This window comes from Balaenoptera acutorostrata, chromosome 16 (genome assembly GCF_949987535.1).
Source record: "Balaenoptera acutorostrata chromosome 16, mBalAcu1.1, whole genome shotgun sequence".
Taxonomy (NCBI): Eukaryota; Metazoa; Chordata; class Mammalia; order Artiodactyla; family Balaenopteridae; genus Balaenoptera; species Balaenoptera acutorostrata.
The window spans coordinates 66,055,669-66,073,435 of NC_080079.1; the positions used below are offsets into that span (position 1 = coordinate 66,055,669).

Below are 17,767 nucleotides of genomic sequence, written 5' to 3' on the forward strand. Positions count from 1 at the left end.
AATGGAGTTAGAATTAACATGATTTGTCAGTTGATTAGAGGAAGCAAAAAATGACTTGGATACTCTTTATTTGGATTACTAGGACTGTGACGGTGCCATTAATAGAAATCATTAAACTAGGATGATGAATGGTTTATGAAAGGGAAGATGATGAATCTGATTTTGGATATGTTGAGTCCAAACATATCCAGCAGAACTAAAATTTCATATATAAGTATTCCTCGTTGTAATTGAATTCCAATAGAATTTGGATTTGTTCAACACAGTAGTTCTCAACAAAGGGGATCCTGCCTCCCGGGGAACATGTGGCAATGTCTGGGGACATTTCGGGTGGCCACAACTTGGGGAGGGGTTGCTCTGCTATTGGTATCCAGTGAGTAGAAGCCAAGGATACTGCTAAACATCCTCCAGCGTGCAGGATAGTCCCTCACAACAACGAATTATCCGGCCCCAAATGTCAAGAGTGCTGAGGTTCAGAAACTTTCCTGTAACATAATCCAGTAAGTTCAAATTCGAGGAATTTTAAAGCTTGTTATATTTTAGGTTCGACAGTGCCATCTAGTGGCCACATATAATATTTATCATAGTTCTGTGTTAAGCGCTGTAAAACAACAGATAAAAAATATTCAGAAAGTGAATACATATAGAGATGAAGAATATCCTCTCATAGGAGAACTGTCTAGAGTTTACATTAATAGATGTGATGAGGAGGTTGGGTGTCCAACTGTGGAGAAGCAATCCTGGAGTTAGAAAATGCTCTTTGGTCATAAAGAGATTTGATAATAGAAGCCAATATAGAAACAGAATATTTTACAGGATGCATTCTGTATGGAATGCATTCAATTTCATTACAGTTGCCTATACTTTTACTATTGTTCCTGCATACATAAGAAAGGAAAAAGTCTAATAATTCTGCTAAATAATTGGCTGAAATCTTTATTTCTTAAGGATGTAACTTTTGGTATTTTATTTAATTAAGAAATAAAGATTGAAAATAATTAAGATGATTTTAGAGTCATGAAAAATATAGGATGAAGAGTACTAGAAACTTCCCTTTCATAAAAAATAGACTTTTGCCCAAAGAAGCAGCACTTGACATGTCTTTTTTCTTACCTCCCCCACTAGATTGTAAGCTTTCTTCAGGCAGGGACTGTGTCTTATCATATTGGTGTATGGCCCATAGTCTCTAGCATAGCGTCTTATACAGAGTGGACACACAAATGATTTTTTGAGTGAGTGAATTTATTTTTATACTGGAAATCCTTGCCTTGAAGTGAAGAAAATTTCAAGCCTTTCTAAGCAATTACTATTTGTTCACTTGAGTAAGATGCCAGCTGAGGATGTCTGGCTCAGAGAACACCAAGGACTTGGGCACAAGGAGTTGGTAACAGACACTCCAATTCATTTCCCTGGTGAATCTGGAGCAAACTGTGCCGTGATGACCATCCCTAGGGCAATTTTTTGACTGGTGCATACGTTGTAGATTTCTCTAATATAAGATTCATTCATCCAACAAATAGTTATCGAATGTCTACTTTGTGCTAAGCACTCTTCTAGGCACTGGGATATCACAGTGAACTTAAGTCTAAAAATTCCTTAAGTGGAGAGGCAGGCTTTGAATTAGTGGGTTAGAATAAAGATGCACATTCTCTGTCCCTCCCTCTTTCTCAGTTAGCATAATATTTTCTGTATAGAAAATGCAATTTGACTAATGATCTCAAAGCAGTTCACAACTATTAAAGACCTCTCCTTCTATAGCCACTGCTTTGCTTTTGCTTGGGCAAATGAAAAAACAAAAACCACTCTCCCATCACTTCCTCTCCTGGTTTGCATTTCTTCCTTTCTCACTGCTTCATATACTTGCAGACTTTTGGGGCGAGGGGAGAAGTGGGAGAGTCAATATTCTATGGGCAGATGATGATGATGCCTGAATATTTTTGCAAGTGGCAACTGAAGCTTGTAGTTTTAAAAGTGACCCCGCAGAAGATTTCCTTCTGGTTGGTATATTAACAACCCTTTAGTTCTAGAGCCTAGGGATATATATATATATATATATAATATAATATATAATATAATATATATATTATATATATATATATATATATATATATATATATACATGTAGTCAGAAAGAAAAACCACTCACCATTGTATCCAAAAGGAAATGGTGCAGGCAGGGTGGTGGGTCCCTGTTTTGGCTATAGAATAAGTGCACTGTGCAATATTTAGTGTTTCAGTGATTTTTTTTTTTGGTATCTCAATCACATTTTGGCACTTTATTATGTGGCTCAGTACACCCAGGGTAAGCAAATCAAAAGTGCTTCTCCACGTATGTGAGTTGTATGGCACAGACTCCTAGTGCTAAGTAGAAGCTGATTTAATAAATCCACCGAAACTACTGCTATGGATGCAATCAATGAAAGGTGGTGGAGGCCCCCCTGCCTTTTTCCTTTGCATTGTTTAGTGAGTTAGTGATTCCTAAGGTCACTACTGTCCAACTCCTCTCAGCCCAAGCATCTGGCCCCTAATTGCTCCTAGAAGGGCCTGAATACCCCAACGCAGCAGGGGGCAGGGAAGCATGCTAGCTTTTTCCGAAAGCAGTGGATGGCAGCTGCATGACATCTTTGGTTCGTCTGTACTGTCTTCTCATTTTGTTGGAATCTTAAAAGGCACAGCCCTCCATCTCTCCCTGAGCTGAGACTGCAAGAGTCCCCAGCTGACTTACTCAAAGCTCTCCTTGCCACAGGTCGGGCAGAGCGGGAACTTACTCAAATCCAGTTGCTTGGAAACCATCGTATCTGGCTGGTCTTCCTTCCCCCTCCACAGTCCACCCCCTTACACAGCAGGCACCCAGACATTCTTAAAGTTCATCACTCTCCACTACACTCCGAGAAGAGCATGAATACACCATTGTGCTTTCCGTGGAGGAGAAAGCAGAGAAAATGTCGAGTCCTTTACTGGTGAGAGATCCGTAGCGACTGCCACTGGGCCGGACAGACATGGGTGGTGGGATCTGGTGGTGCCACTGAGCTGGAAAATGGACCAAAATAATGTGTTACAATCAAAGGAATACAGTCTAGCAGGTACACGGCAGGGGTGCATTCTGTCCTCATTCCAACACTTTCTGTGGGATCTTAGTAAAGCACTGAAATATATCTGGGTCTGAAATGCCTCATTTGTAAAAGAGAGAAATAAAATCTCTCCTTCCCTGTCGGGAAGAGGGAAATTGGGCTGGTGATCTTTTAATCCCCTAATTCCAAACCCTATGATTCTAATCCAGTAAAATCTGGGGCTGTAAGAAGGAAGAGTGGGTGACTAGGGTGATTTCTCAAAATTTTCTCCTGACCTAGCATGGAGTCTGCTGGGTACAGAGGGCGGTAGGCTCTCAAGGCAGGGCACCTCAGAAGGTGGAGATGAGAAATCTATGGAAATGGAAGCCAAAAGATGAGTCCAGACCTCTGACCGCACACCTAATCACCCTAATCAGCGATTACCTACCTACCGTCCTAATCAGGTTCTAATGAGTTACAGCAAGAAGACTGAAAAGTAACATGTGCAATCAACCATGGTTCGGGGACAAAAGAGAATATTAGAATTTCCACGTTCACCAAGCACTGTCCAAAGGGGACCCTGGTTTTCGCAGCCAGGATCCTTAGGCTTGAACATGGCCTAAATGAAATACCCATCCAAGCTGCTCAGTCCTGTGTGTTGTCACTGATTCTGAAATTACCAAGCAGTCTTCTCATGAGGTTTCCAAGAAGCTTGCTGTGGAGAAGGGGAGGCACCAGGTGGGGAACGCTGACGCTCTGGGTCCTACGAAGCTATGGACCCTTGTAGCATTCCCACTGATAAACGGGTCCTTTGTTGATTTCATTCTTTTGAATTAGTTTTTGGGGATCTAAATGCCTCTGAGTGAATTGATAAAATCAAAATTGGAAAGCTACAAAACAGGACAAAACTTACAGCGATTCCACAAGAGAGCAGGCACTCAGTAAGGCAGCCATGAACTGGTTTAAAGTCCCTCCCCGCCGCCCGCCGCCCCTTAGCCTTTCCTGGCCCTCTCGGACACCTTAACCTGACAGCAGGTACGATTAGAAGCCCTCTTTTCGAAGAGAGAGGGATGCCTACTGTCCCCGTTCCTCGGACAGGTAGGAAGTGATTGCGGGGCGGCGTACGGGATTGATTTTACCCCAAATCCTCCATGCCTTGCCCCACTCCCCCGTCCCAGCTGAGGATACAGCGCTTCGCGTCGTTAGTGCTGAGGGATCAGGACGGGAGCCAGGGGAGAGGTGAGCCGGGACTAACTGAACTGGGGACTCCGCCGCGGATGAGCGGGACTGGGACAGAGTCATCGGTTTCAGGGCTTATTGGTATGAGTTTCTTAGTTGGAGACCTATTTCCTTCTGACATGGTGAAGTGGGTGAAATGGTTAAGGCATTAGCCTGGATTAAGAAACGTATCACTGGCGTGTCTCTCCTCGGATCCTCCCAGGGGAAAGTACATTGGAGCCAGCGTCCCTCACGGCTGAATTTCTTTTCAAGTCCACGAATTAAGGAAAATAACCAGAAAGCTATATATTTTCTCTAAATATTAGACTTAGGGAAAATGGCAGGCCAAGACCCCTCCTGTATGGTACCAAAGAAAGGAGGTACCCGGGGCTTCCCTGGCGGTCCGGCGGTCAAGACCCCGCGCTTCCACTGCAGGGGCACACGGGTTCGATCCCTGGTGGGGGAATTAAGATCCTGCATGGCGCGCGGCACGGCCAAAAAAAAAAAAAGGAAAAAAGATGAAAAAGGGGGGGGGGCGGGTGTACCTGGTGTGAACCTATAAATAGCAGGGACCTCAGGTTCTAGGCAGAGTTACTGTTTCTTATTTGTTATTCTGGTTAATCATGTTAAACCAGTAATGAATAAGAAACTTATTAAGCCAACAAATTAGTTCTTTTAAAAGGGGGGGGGGGAAGGATTACTCTTTTGGGTTAAGGAATATGTCTTCAAAAATACCGGTTAATGTCAAAATTATATAGGAGAGGAGTAGAGTACACAAATACATTAATAAAGATTAATCTGTTAAATCTTTTTGAAAATTAGGAACATGGCTCAAAGGAACGATATAAAACCTGGATTTGCATTCCAGCTGTAGTCACTTAATCTCTCTGAGTCTGCGTTTCTTCCTCATTTAAATGAGGGTAACAACAATTACAATAATCTCATGGGTTTAGGAGGATCTTAGGGTACCATTTCATAAATTACAAGTCACTGTACAAAAGTCATCTGATATCAGTATCATTAGGACAGCTCTCTATTATTAGTCTGATTGTGAGATTGGAGTAATAAATATTTGTGGAATTAATTAACAAATGAATAGGGTCTGGAAAATTCTGCTGGGTGGAGGTATGGCTGGGGAATGACGCACAGTGGGGAGGGAGTTACAGTGGGTGACCCATGGCAGCAAGGAGATGGCCTGAAGATGCTGAGTAATTAGAAGTACAAGCGCATGTACACTCTGAAGTAGTTGTAATTCCTAGTATTAGAAGTACAGAAAAATTAACCTCTTTTGGAAGAAGATTAACCTTATAGTGAAATGAAAGAGTGTACAAAAGCCTGAGGTGACTAGGATAAAATGACTTTAAAAATCCATCTCTTAAGCACTAAAATATGATCTAACCAATTCATTTATGAAAACATACTACACCTATCCTAAAAGAAAAAAGATTTTTTTGGCCACGCCCTGTGGCTTGCGGGATCTCAGTTCCCCGACCAGGGACTGAACCGGGGCCTAGTCAGTGAAAGCTCCAAGTTCTAACCACTGGACGACCAGAGAATTCTCCGCAAAAAGATTTTTAAGCTCCCTGTCACACACGGATCAACCGATGCCATTACACTTACCGTATATATCCAACCTGGCAGTGCATGACACGATGCCAGCTTCATTCTTGGCTGACAATGTGTACCATCCAGCGTCTGATTTCTTGGCTGGCTGAATGAGGAGGCAGACATACCCAGTTGTGTCCTGGTGCATGCTGGAGAAAAGAAAGAATATATCCATATTGTATCTGGGGGCAGAAGCGGCCTTGTCGAGTTTAGGACTCCGGGAAACTCGGGCAAATCAGACAGTGCAGTGCTTCTCCTCCCCTCCCTGACCCTAGCAGGAGGGAAGGGGATTCAGCTTTAAGCAAGCATCAGAGGCAAGCTTGAAGGTGGAAAGAAGAGGGTCAATAGCCATGGCTGAGACCTGTTCTTGACCTCTCCACTCTCCTCCCAGGAGGACTCCCACTTGTCACAACCAAAGTACAGAAAAAATCTCTTTTCCGAACCAGGCTGGACATTGCAAGAACTTTATAAAAAAGCTACGGGAGAGTAGACCAAAACGAGAGGCCAGGGATGGATGAACTGTTAGCATGGATGGGATCTTTTCTTTCCTTCCTTCCTTCCTTCCTTCCTTCCTTCCTTCCTCCCTTCCTCCCTCCCTTCCTTCCTTCCTTCCTAATTGAAGTATCGTCGATTTACAATGCTGTGTTAGTTTCTGGTGTACAGCAAAGTGATTCAGTTATACATATAACTTTTTCAGATTCTTCTCCATTATAGATTTATTACAAGGTACTGAATACTGTTCCCTATGCTATACAGTAGGGCCTTGTTGTTTATCTATTTTATGTATAGTAGTGTGTATCTGTTAATCCTAAGCTCCTAATTTATCCCTCCCTCCACCCTTTCCCCTTTGGTAACATTAAGTTTGTTTTCTATGTCTGTGTGTCTATTTCTGTTTTGTAAATAAGTTCATTTGTATCATTTTTTTAGATTCCACATATAAGCGATATCATGATATTTGTCTTTCTCTGTCTGACTTACTTCACTTAGTATGATAATCTCTAGGTCCATCCATGTTGCTGCGAATGGCATTATTTCATTCTTTTTTATGGGTGAGTAATATTCCATTGTGTGTATGTATGTATGTGTGTGTGTGTATATATATGTGTGTATATATATTTTTATATATATATATATATATATACACACCACAACTTCTTTATCCATTCATCTGTTGATGGACACTTAAGTTGCTTCCATGTTTTGGCTATTATAAATAGTGCTGCCGTGAACATTGGGGTGCATGTATCTTTTTGAATTAGAGTTTTTGTTTTTTCTGGATATATGCCGAGGAGTGGGATTGCTGGATCATATGGTAACTCTATTTTTAGTTTTTAAAGGAACCTCCATACTGTTCTACATAGTGGCTGCACCAGTTTACATTCTCACCAACAGTGTAGGAAGGTTCCCTTTTCTCCACACCCTCTCCATCATTTATTATTTTTAGACTTTTTGATGATGGCTGTTCTGACTGGTGTGAGGTGATACCTCATTGTAGTTTTGATTTGAATTTCTTTAATAATTAGCAGTGTTGAGCATCTTTTCATGTGCCTGTTGGCCATCTGGCTGTGTTCTTTGGAGAAATGTCTATTTAGGTCTTCTGCCCAGTTTTTGATTGGGTTGTTTGTTTTTTGATATTGAGCTGTATGAGCTGTTTGTATATTTTGGAAATTAAGCCCTTGTTGGTCACATTGTTTGCAAATATCTACTCTCGTTCTGTAGGTTTTCATTTCATTTTGTTTATGGTTTCCTGTGCTTTGCAAAAGCGTATGTTTCATTAGGTCCCATTTGTTTATTTTTGCTTTTATTTCTACAGTATTGCCTTGGGAGACTGACCTAAGAAAACATTGGTATGATTTATGTCAGTGAATGTTTTGCCTATGTTCTCTTCTAGGAGTTTTATGGTGTCATGTCTTATATTTAAGTCTTTAATCCATTTTGAGTTTATTTTTGTGTATGGTTGAGTGAGTGTTCTAACTTCATTGATTTACATGCGGCTGTCCAGCTTTCCCAACGCCACTTGCTGAAGAGACTGTCTTTTCTTCATTGTATATTCTTACCTCCTTTGTCGAAGATTAATTGGCTCTAGGTGTGTAGGTTTATTTCTGGGCTCTCTATTCTGTTCCATTGATCCATATGGCTGTTTTTGTGCCAATACCACGCTGGGATATCCAAGAGCATGGGATATCTTTCCATTTCTTTGTAGCATCTTCAGTTTCCTTTATCAATGTTTATAGTTCTCAGCATATAAGTCTTTCACTTCCTTGGTCAGGTTTATTCCTAAGTATTTTGTTTTTTTTGATACAATTTTAAAATGGATTGTTTTTCTTTACTTTCTCTTTCTGATATTTCATTGTTAGTGTGAAGAAATGCAACAGATTTCTGTATGTTAATCTTGTATCCTGCTACCTTGCTGAATTTGTTTATCAGTTCTAATAGTTTTTGTATGCAGTCTTTAGGGTGGAGGGGTTATTTCTTAATATATCCAACTGGGCATGTGCAGCATTTAGCTTAATACAGTTCAGGAGCAAATCAGCATGTTCTTTCCTTCTGTTTTCTCTATGTCAGTAGTTCTTAACTAACCTTGACTGCATATTGCAATCCTAGATAATTACACCAGAATTTCAGGCTGTGTTTGATACGTTTCATTAATTTACACTGAAGTGTTAACTCAAGAATATTCTCTGTTCTTGCTTATATTTTACCAGAGAAAAATCCTGACCTATATGTACATAGACTTTTTTAGATGCCCAAATTCTGTAAAACCCAATATTTTCTAGGACAAATTCAGTTTACTGTGAAGAAATAATTCTCAGTAGCAATTTCTGTACATAAGCTGCCTTTGTAGCATAAAACCAAAATGGCAAAGAATGAAGGATGGTTAGGGAGAATTAAGGAAAGCTCCCACTTTAAGAAACTTGATCCTTAAAGTTACTTAAAAACCAGCCATGTAGTGATGGATGGAGAAGGAGTATTACTTTAATATTTTATTTTGCTTTACTTTATTTTAGCTTTTTACTGTCAAAGGTTTTCTGTGTGCTAATATGACTGAAGACACATGACAAAAAATAGGCACGATCTTTATAAATTCCTCATACCTTTTTAAGCTTAAAAATTAAGGTTTTAAAACTGTGGGACATGTGTACAATGCACTACCCCTCAGCAGCAGAAAGGAATAAATTCTTGATAAGCACAGTAACGTGTGAAACAAATACATTATGCTAAGTGAAAGAAACCAGATTCAAAAGGCTACAGACTTATTTGGGCGGCCTGACAAGCCTCACTGAACTTGACCGAGGGTGGAGGCTGTACCTGATCCTGTCTCTGGTGAAGGGGATGGTCTCGTTGCCTTTCTTCCAGTAGAACACAGGTGGAGGCATGCCTATGACCCGGCACTCCAGTCTCACCGGGTGGCCTTCGGGAACACCGCTGTTCTGCAGTTTCTCCAGGATTACAGGCGCTTTCTTCACTTCTTTGGCTGAATGAGAGAAGGGCAGTGCTAGTTTGAAGCATAAGTGCCTTGGGGTCCATGCCTCAAACAAATTACAGTTCTGGAGTCTAGCAGAGTGAGCACCCACCCACCTTTACCTCTTCTTTAGAACACTTCTCAAGCCTCGTAGTGAAGATCACTGCCTTGATAAAAGCTCCAGAAATGAAGCTTGATAAAAAAGAAATGAGGAAACTGTCTCTGCCTATCTTATGAGGGACTACACTCAAGGATTTGGGTCACACACATGGGATGCATATGGTAGGTGTGGAATTGAGGGAGTTTCTTTTATTGCTCAGCAGTAAATTTTGAGAAACAATATATGTACTAAATATATCTTTTTTTTCTTTTTTAGAGGAGTTTATTTTGTAGAAGATATATTAATTTTCCCTCAACTCTTTATCTTGAAAAATTTTATAGCTACAGAAAAGTTGAAAGAAGTATACTATTTTAAAAAAACCACACACACAAATTATGCTTCCTAAGGAGGCTTTTTTCCCCCCACAGAACCAATTAAGGCAAAGCTACCTCATATCTCAGGGTTCCCTAGTCAATAGCAAAATAGTGGGAAAAAAGTAAAAGCTGCAATCAACGTATCCTTGCAGGATGAGCTTTTCCTACTCTGTTGGTGAGATGGAATTAAGGATGAGAAAAAGAAAAAACTATACTGAGGAGACAGCTACTAGTTTAGAGAGAGGATTAGCATTCTGAAGCTACCCTGATTTCCTTCAGGGGCCATACAAGGGAGACAGCGGGAGAAAGCCCAGCACAGGATTTCATACATTCTGAAATCGAATTCTGGCTGGACTACTGCCCCGAGGGGCTGGCACCTCCCAGGTGACAATGACTTTTTGTCCTTATCTGTGGACGTGACAGTGTTTTGTTCACATCATCTTAAAAGGTAAGGGTTTGTTTGTTTAGTTATAGATTCAAGTGCCTTCCACGTTCCAGGCACTGAGTCAGACATCAGAGATACACAGAAGAACAAGTCAGAATCTCTGACCTCAGAGGCTCATGGTGTCTTCAGGGAGGCAAAAGGGAAAATAGTTACACCGAAGCCACCAGTGCTGTAAGAGTCTCTCCTTTACTAAGTGCTATGGAAACAGAGGAGGATGTAACCTGGTGGATCCACTGTGCCTTTGTGGTGACATTTGAATTAAGTCTTAGAGAATGAGTAGGAGGTTGCTAGGCAAAGAAGGGCATTCCATGTAGAGGGACCACAGATGCAAAGGCATGGAAGCTTGGGGTGGGGGGGAGACCCTGGAGTGTTCCAGGAGTGATGAGCTGTAGGGCAAGTGACCTGAATTGACCTGATAGTCAATTAGTAATTACAATGACTACCATTTATTGCAAGCATGATATACACAAAGTACCATATTATGTTTTTAGCTTACTGATATGTTTTCAAAAGCAACGTAGGAAACATGGCCCTTATTACAGTGAAGGAGAAACTAAGATGAGACTCGGTGGGGCAAAGGACTAAGGAATTACATCAGAGGCTCTGCATGTTTCCGCAATCACTTTGGAGGGAGTTCTGTTTAGGGGTCCCAGCAGCAAACCTTACCTACTACAGTGAGGTCCAGACTAAAGGAATTCTGCCCGGTTTTGTTGGTAGCAACGCAGGTGTAGGTCCCTGCGTCACGTTGAGTGAGCGGGTCAATGAGCAAAGAGTGGACTCCGGTCTCCCTGACCAGCATCATGTGGGAGGTGTCGGGGAGCACAGGCTGGCCATTGAGCAGCCACGTCAGCTCCGGAGGTGGTAAGCCACTCACCTAACAAACAACAGGACAGATGAGGCAAATGACAGACTGAGGACAGACAGATTTATTTGGTGGCTGAATTCTTCATCCTTGTCTGGCACCACATCGATAGTGACAGAACGTCAGTGCTGAGAAGCCTCTCCTCAGGAACATCGGGACAAGAGGGGTCTAGGTGGGTGGCCGTATGCATTTAAACTGTATAGTATTTGGACCCCAATTCAGGTCATGATTATGTTCTAGATTAGAATGAATAAGAATTAAAAAGCTAAATAGATAGATAAAATAGGCCTGTGGGATCAGTTTCAGAGATATTGCTTACATACCTAATAAGCAAGAGGTAGCCAAGGAAGGCACAGACATTAAACCAGTGTTCTCAAAGCTGGCTGTGTGTCATAATCACATGAGGAGTATTTGACAATCCTGATGCCCACTTACTGTATTAAATCAGAATCTTTGGGGATGGGACCCAGTCATGGGTTTCTTTTAGGGTTTAGGGTGGAAGAAGTTAATCCCAAATATTATTTAGGTAACTAATGGGAGAGCAAGAACCACCTAGAGAAGTGGATTCTATAAATGCTTAAACTTAAGCCTTTACTAATTTGTGTCTAAATCTCCATAGCATTCTACATCGTTCGGACAGAAGGGGTGTCTTCAGTTACTGTTCATACTTAGAAATATTCATACTGTTTAACTGAACCTAGTTTATGGTGGAAGAGTTAGAATGTAGACTAGCTAAAGGTGATGGGTGTTGACTAGTAAGAGAAACCAGCTTCTGTTTTCATAAACTGCCTTGGAGCCATCTTTTCATGACTATAATTTTTTCAAAGGCTGTACCTCACAGCAATTCACTTCAAGGATGCAAAAATCATCCTTATGCCTTTATGGTAATAAAGACCTTCCAGGTACCATATGGAAAATGTCTGAATTACATCACCTCTTTGGTTGTCTTTACAAGCATAGAGTTAACTTGGTACAGTATCAATGTAATTTTTATTAAGATATAAACACTTAAAGATTTTATGAAATACTTTTGTCTGGTATTAAATGCTCCAAAAAGAACCTTGTGGGCAAAAAAGTGCTCTCTCTCTCTCTCTCTGTTCCTCAGTCCCCTTTCCCCGAAAAAACAACAACCATAAAACAAATACAAACAAAAATAGGTGCATACAAACAAACAAATACAAAATATGAACAGATTTGGAACCAAGAATGGTGTACTAGAGTCTACCTTACAGTCCAGGCGACAGAGGCGCCCCTCGTGAGCTACCATATCCCCAGGAGCCTGCAGGAAATGTGGTCGGAAAAATCGTTCCTGTAGGGGCTCTTTGTCTCTTTCTTGCGCTCGGGACCTTACTCTAAAACAGCAAGCATGTTCAGGCATTACCCACAGAAACCGCTTCAGAACTTATGACAGTATAGACATTTAGGCATGGCTCTCGGGCCTGGAGAAAGATTTTTTTGGGGGGTGGGGGTGGCTGGACCATGAAGGGATAATAAATAATAGTGTGGAGCTGATGTAAAAAGCAAAGTACTAAGCATCTCACCCACTGTAGGGTTATCTTGTGAGATCTGTAATCAAATAAACAGGCTTTAGCTTCTTTCTCTCTGAAGTCATTCTGGGTTAAGTGACTCAGCTCCCCTTGCCTTGGGTTTGACCAGTTGTTCAGAAGTTTCAGAATAAACAAATCAGTATTCAATCTGAACCTCAAATGAGAGCCAAAAGAGAAGTCCTGTTTATCACCCAGAACAAGGCAGCTGCAATCCCTGTGTCTCTGAGTAATACAATTTAACCTGGCTAATAAATTATGTCAGACCATTAAAGATGATCATGAACTTAAACTGGTTAAGACTGACCACAGTAACAGCTGTTCTTGAAGAAGGAAAAAAACAAAAACAAAAACAAAACTGAAGAAGAAGGTAGAGTTGCAACGGTGGTAAAATACTGTATCTGAAACATGGGTCACTATTTTTGTTCCTTTGGTAAGTCTAATGTAATTCATCCATGTCAGCAACTATGAAATGCTTTGCTAAGACTCTGTGGCACCACCAAGGCTCAAGAGAAAGCCAGGCTCTTTCTTCTTAGTGTTTAGTAAAATCGGAGAGGAGGAAAGTCAGTTGCTGTGTTGGAGACAACTGTTATATTGGAGACAATAACAACAACAGAAATCTTTTATCAGTATACATATACTCATTAACGGTTTCTGTTTTTTAAAGACAAAGTAATTTAATTCAGAGAGTCTGATTTGTATATTATGTGCACAGGTGCTACTGATGGTTGCAATTTTTGAACCATTAAAAGTGTGCCATGGACCAATGCTTCTCATATTTCATGCGCTTATGAATTACCTGGGGATCTTATTAAAATGTAGATTCTGATCAGTATGTCTGGGTGGCGCTTGGGATTCTGCATTTGCAACAAAAGCTCCCAAGTGATGCTGATGCTGTGGGTGGAGGACTACACATTAGTCGACAATTTGTAGACCAGATACTTCAGTGCTCATTGTGGTGGGTGGCTGCTTGGGAGGGGCTAGAGAAGGGAGATTCTTACTGTCTTTACCTGTGAGACTGACCAGCAGCTGTTAGTCGACTTCGAAGGGGCAAACCTTGTACCATCAAGTGGCCAGAACAGCTGATTCTCCCCTGAGAAACAGAAAATGAAGGAGATTAAAATAAAAACAATTCCACATTTTTTTCCAGTACATATGCATTCTTATGGACCAGAACATTATGAACTTTTTGGCTATTATGAGTTTTTTTTGTGTGTGTGTGTGAGGGGGGATGAAAACAATATAACTCCTTAAATCACTGTTAATATTCCAGGGGAAACGATTTTTTTTTTTTAATTAATTAATTTATTTATTTATTTATGGCTGTGTTGGGTCTTCGTTTCTGTGCGAGGGCTTTCTCTAGTTGCGGCGAGCGGGGGCCACTCTTCATCGCGGTGCGCGGGCCTCTCGCTATCGTGGCCTCTCTTGTTGCGGAGCACAGGCTCCAGACGCGCAGGCTCAGTAGTTGTGGCACACGGGCTCAGTTGCTCCGCGGCATGTGGGATCTTCCCAGACCAGGGCTCGAACCCGTGTCCCCTGCATTGGCAGGCAGATTCTCAACCACTGCGCCACCAGGGAAGCCCCAGGGGAAACGATTTTTAAGAATATTGTGACTTTCATTTTTAAGCTGAGAAATGAACAGACATAAATGTAAAAAAATTTGAATTCTTGTGCACTTAACATTATTTGTAGGCACATGCAGAGATCACGGTCAAGTATTTTTATACTTTCCTCAATAGACGTTATCTTCAAAACTAACATTTTAATAGGAGGAGTGGGTGAGTAGAAATTATAGTTCTGTACCGCCTATTCTAAAAGTAGTTGAAGATATTTATTCTGCCATATCTTTAAGGGGAATTTTAAGTCTTGGTCTCTTCAGAAAAGGAAAGTGAAAGATTATGGCTTTCCAACTTTTACCAAAAAAAATTTTTTTTATGAGTGAGGGATATTCACAAGTGATTTGCTTATTCTCTAAAGAACAAAAAATAGCAAATCATTCTTTGATAGAATAATTTGTTGACTCTTCAAGAGAGTCAGTGAGTTGATCAAAACAAGATTTACTCCAATAGTTCTGGGGCATATACTTAGTGAATAGATACTACTAATGTCCTTTGACAAAGGCTGAAGGGTGGCGTGACCCATCAGTGGCTAAGTGGTCTTGTAAGTTGTGATACTGTGCTCTAGTTACACACAGTCTCTATGCTCCTTATTCATTTTCCTCAGAAATCCTTAGTAACTTGCACTTCTCAAGGTTTATTCACAATGACATGAACCGCTCCTTCCTCAGAGTGCAGTACAGCGCGGAACCCTTCGTGTCCACCTGGGGGTTGGCCGCCATGATGGTGTAGTTGCCGTCGTCATCGCCGGTGGTGGAGTCAATGTGCAGAGAACACGTCCCGTCTCCTTCTCGCCTCATTTTGAAGTGCTCATTTCTTTTTGAAATCTGCTTCCCATCTTTGAACCAGTAAACCTGTAATGAAAAATAATCAAGGAGAATATACACTGTTCTGTACATCTTTTTTTTTTTTTTTTTTTTTTTGGCTGCACCATGCAGCATGCACGATCTTAGTTCCCTGATCAGGGGTGGACCCTGTGCCCACTGCATTGGGAGCGTGGAGTCTTAACTGCTGGACCATAAGGGGAGTCCCTATTCTGTACATCTTTAGAGGATAATGATGCAAGGAGTAGGATAAGGCAAGGATCGATTGCCATCTCTACAACTAGTAACCCATCCCTTATAAAACACTTAGAAAAAAATTTTTAAACATATTACAAATGACAGTATAATGTGCTCCTCAACTTGTACATATACAATATTTAAGTAAGAAATTATGTATAATTTAGGATTGAGAAAAAACTTTTGACTATTTTTATTATATTTATAATTACTTAAAAAGCCACCCTAAGGACCAGAAATGTCTTCAGAGGCAAAATAATTAAAACCGGGAGCCTGGAACTTTTCCTATTATCCTTTTACAAACTCAAGTCCCCTGAAGTCCGAGATCTCAGGGCCTCGAATAGCTGACCTTACTTGAAAGGATAGTATGGTTTATTATACCAAATGGAATGAGGCCAGGATTCAATTGCTAAATTTCTCCTCTGACTAAAATTTAAGTATACATAGTTTTCAAGTTAAGTTCTGCGTGTATCAAGGAGATCTCTCAAAGACAGGGGAGTTAAAGTACTGGTTGCAGCTGCCCTTCTCTACATTTCCTGGTTACCTAATCATACATACTAGCGCCATGTTAATGTTTGTGAAAGTAGGGTGGATAGGTTCCCTGCTGTAGGCATACTGGGTGTAAATCCTCTCGCTGACTGCCAAAAAGTCTGGTGACTCGTAAGATTTTTCAGCAGCCAGTGATAACGATACGACATTTTCAGCATTTACCAACCTAACAGTAATAATACAGATATAGCTCACTTTGTACAACAGGCAGGCTGTAGATTTTCAGTAGATGTTAAATAGAAAGAAAAGTATCAGTTTGGTGAGTTTGATGGTTGAGAGAATCAATAGCCCAAAATAGAGGATCATGACTAAGACATTTATTGTCAACTTTTATAAAAATTTTAACTTACCCATAAGTTATCTGATTTGGTTTTTGCCTGGCTATTTAATGATTCTATTCCTGATTGTATCTTTTTAGTCAGATTACTTGGGCTTTGTTAATTTTCTGGTATTGATTTTCATTCCCTCTGTAGATACTTCACTACAGTCTGGTAAGACTTTCTTGAAGGCACTGTCTGTAGTTTTGCACTGTTGGTTGGCCAACGGGCTGGTCATCTTCCCCTACCTTTGGGACAGGTATCCCAACAATTTTGCAGGTGAATGTCACTGGAGAGCCTTCGGTGACCCGGAAGTGCTTGAGTCTTTTGTCAAAGATGGGAGCAATACACTTGCCCGTGGGGATCTCATCATGTTGGATTTCATCATCTGATTCATCAACAGGGGTGCGTTCCAAGCGAAACTCGATTTCATTCATCAGCCTCTGCTCAAAGCTTGAAATTTTGTACTCCTGTCAAAATGGCAAACATGTTTTAATTTCAATTTCTGTGGGTGAGGAAGAATGTGTCCATCAATATAATGTGAGGATGAAACTTTTTAAGATTCAAATGTTAGATTTACATTGTGGAACCTCAGTAAACCAGGCATGTTCCATTTCCAGTTCCTCATCATGGAGCACTGAAGGAGATTTGTGTTTCTACTACAATCCCAAACTGTCCTAGTGAACCCTGCTTCCTCACCTTCAGCATGGAGCCCCGGTAGAATATTGTAGGGAATGGAATGAAGATGGAATATAATTTTTGTAGCTACTAATAGTGTCCATTTCAATATGTAGAGCTGCCTATGTGGTATTTTGGCAAAATTATTCTGAACTGCATTCTGATACATGCCTGCATCACCAGCTTCCTGTCTCTACTAGACATTCCCATCTGCATACTTGAGGAAAACTTGTCTTGAATAAATCTCCCTTGACCCCATGTCTGCTTACACTGTGTCTCTGCTGCCCTCACAACGAAGCTATTTGAAATAACTTTCTATTGTTATAGCCTCATTTCCTTGTTGCCTGTTCTCTCACTAACATACTCCAATTAGGCTTGTGTTCTTACAGTTCCACTGAGATTGCTGCTGTCAGGGTCTTCACATTTGCCAGATCCACAGATAAGTTGTCACTTATCTGCTCTTACCTTACCTGACCTCTCAGTAGCATTAGACACAGATGGCTACTTTATCCTTTTGGAAACATTTTTTTTCTGTTGGTTTCCATGACACCCTACTGGTTTTCCTTCTCTTCCCCTAGCTGGTCCTTATCAGTCTCCTTTACTAGCTCTTCCTCCTCTGCTCTAGGTGATCTCATCCAATCTCACAGCTTCAAATACCTTCTGTATGCTGATGACTCCAAATCCATGTGTCTCAGTCTGGTCTCTCCCCAGAACTCATATACCCAATGATCTACTCTACATCATGAGAGTCATATGCCCACCAGTATACTCTCTGTCATGGCTTGGGTGCCTCATGGGTGCACCCATGGACCAGCTTAGCATGGTCCAAACAACACGCACTTGATTTCCGTCCCCCAGGGAAGATACTCCTACCCTGCTCTTCCC

General features: G+C 41.0%; 1 protein-coding gene across 2 annotated transcripts in view; it reads right to left on the reverse strand.

The window, feature by feature from the left end:
* Window positions 1-1,221: 1,221 nt before the first annotated feature.
* The window catches only part of MYPN (myopalladin), a 75,689-nt gene continuing 59,143 nt past the window's right edge, over window positions 1,222-17,767 (reverse strand). For both annotated transcript variants that reach the window (XM_007167805.3, XM_028162980.2), the window contains 8 exons: window positions 16,453-16,674; window positions 14,982-15,131; window positions 13,672-13,754; window positions 12,343-12,469; window positions 10,922-11,129; window positions 9,183-9,348; window positions 5,889-6,022; window positions 1,222-3,030 (listed from right to left, as the gene is read on the reverse strand). In XM_007167805.3, coding sequence (XP_007167867.2) covers window positions 2,861-3,030; window positions 5,889-6,022; window positions 9,183-9,348; window positions 10,922-11,129; window positions 12,343-12,469; window positions 13,672-13,754; window positions 14,982-15,131; window positions 16,453-16,674 — 1,260 coding nt within the window. In that variant the 3' untranslated portion in view covers window positions 1,222-2,860. The remainder of the gene's footprint in view (window positions 3,031-5,888; window positions 6,023-9,182; window positions 9,349-10,921; window positions 11,130-12,342; window positions 12,470-13,671; window positions 13,755-14,981; window positions 15,132-16,452; window positions 16,675-17,767) is intronic.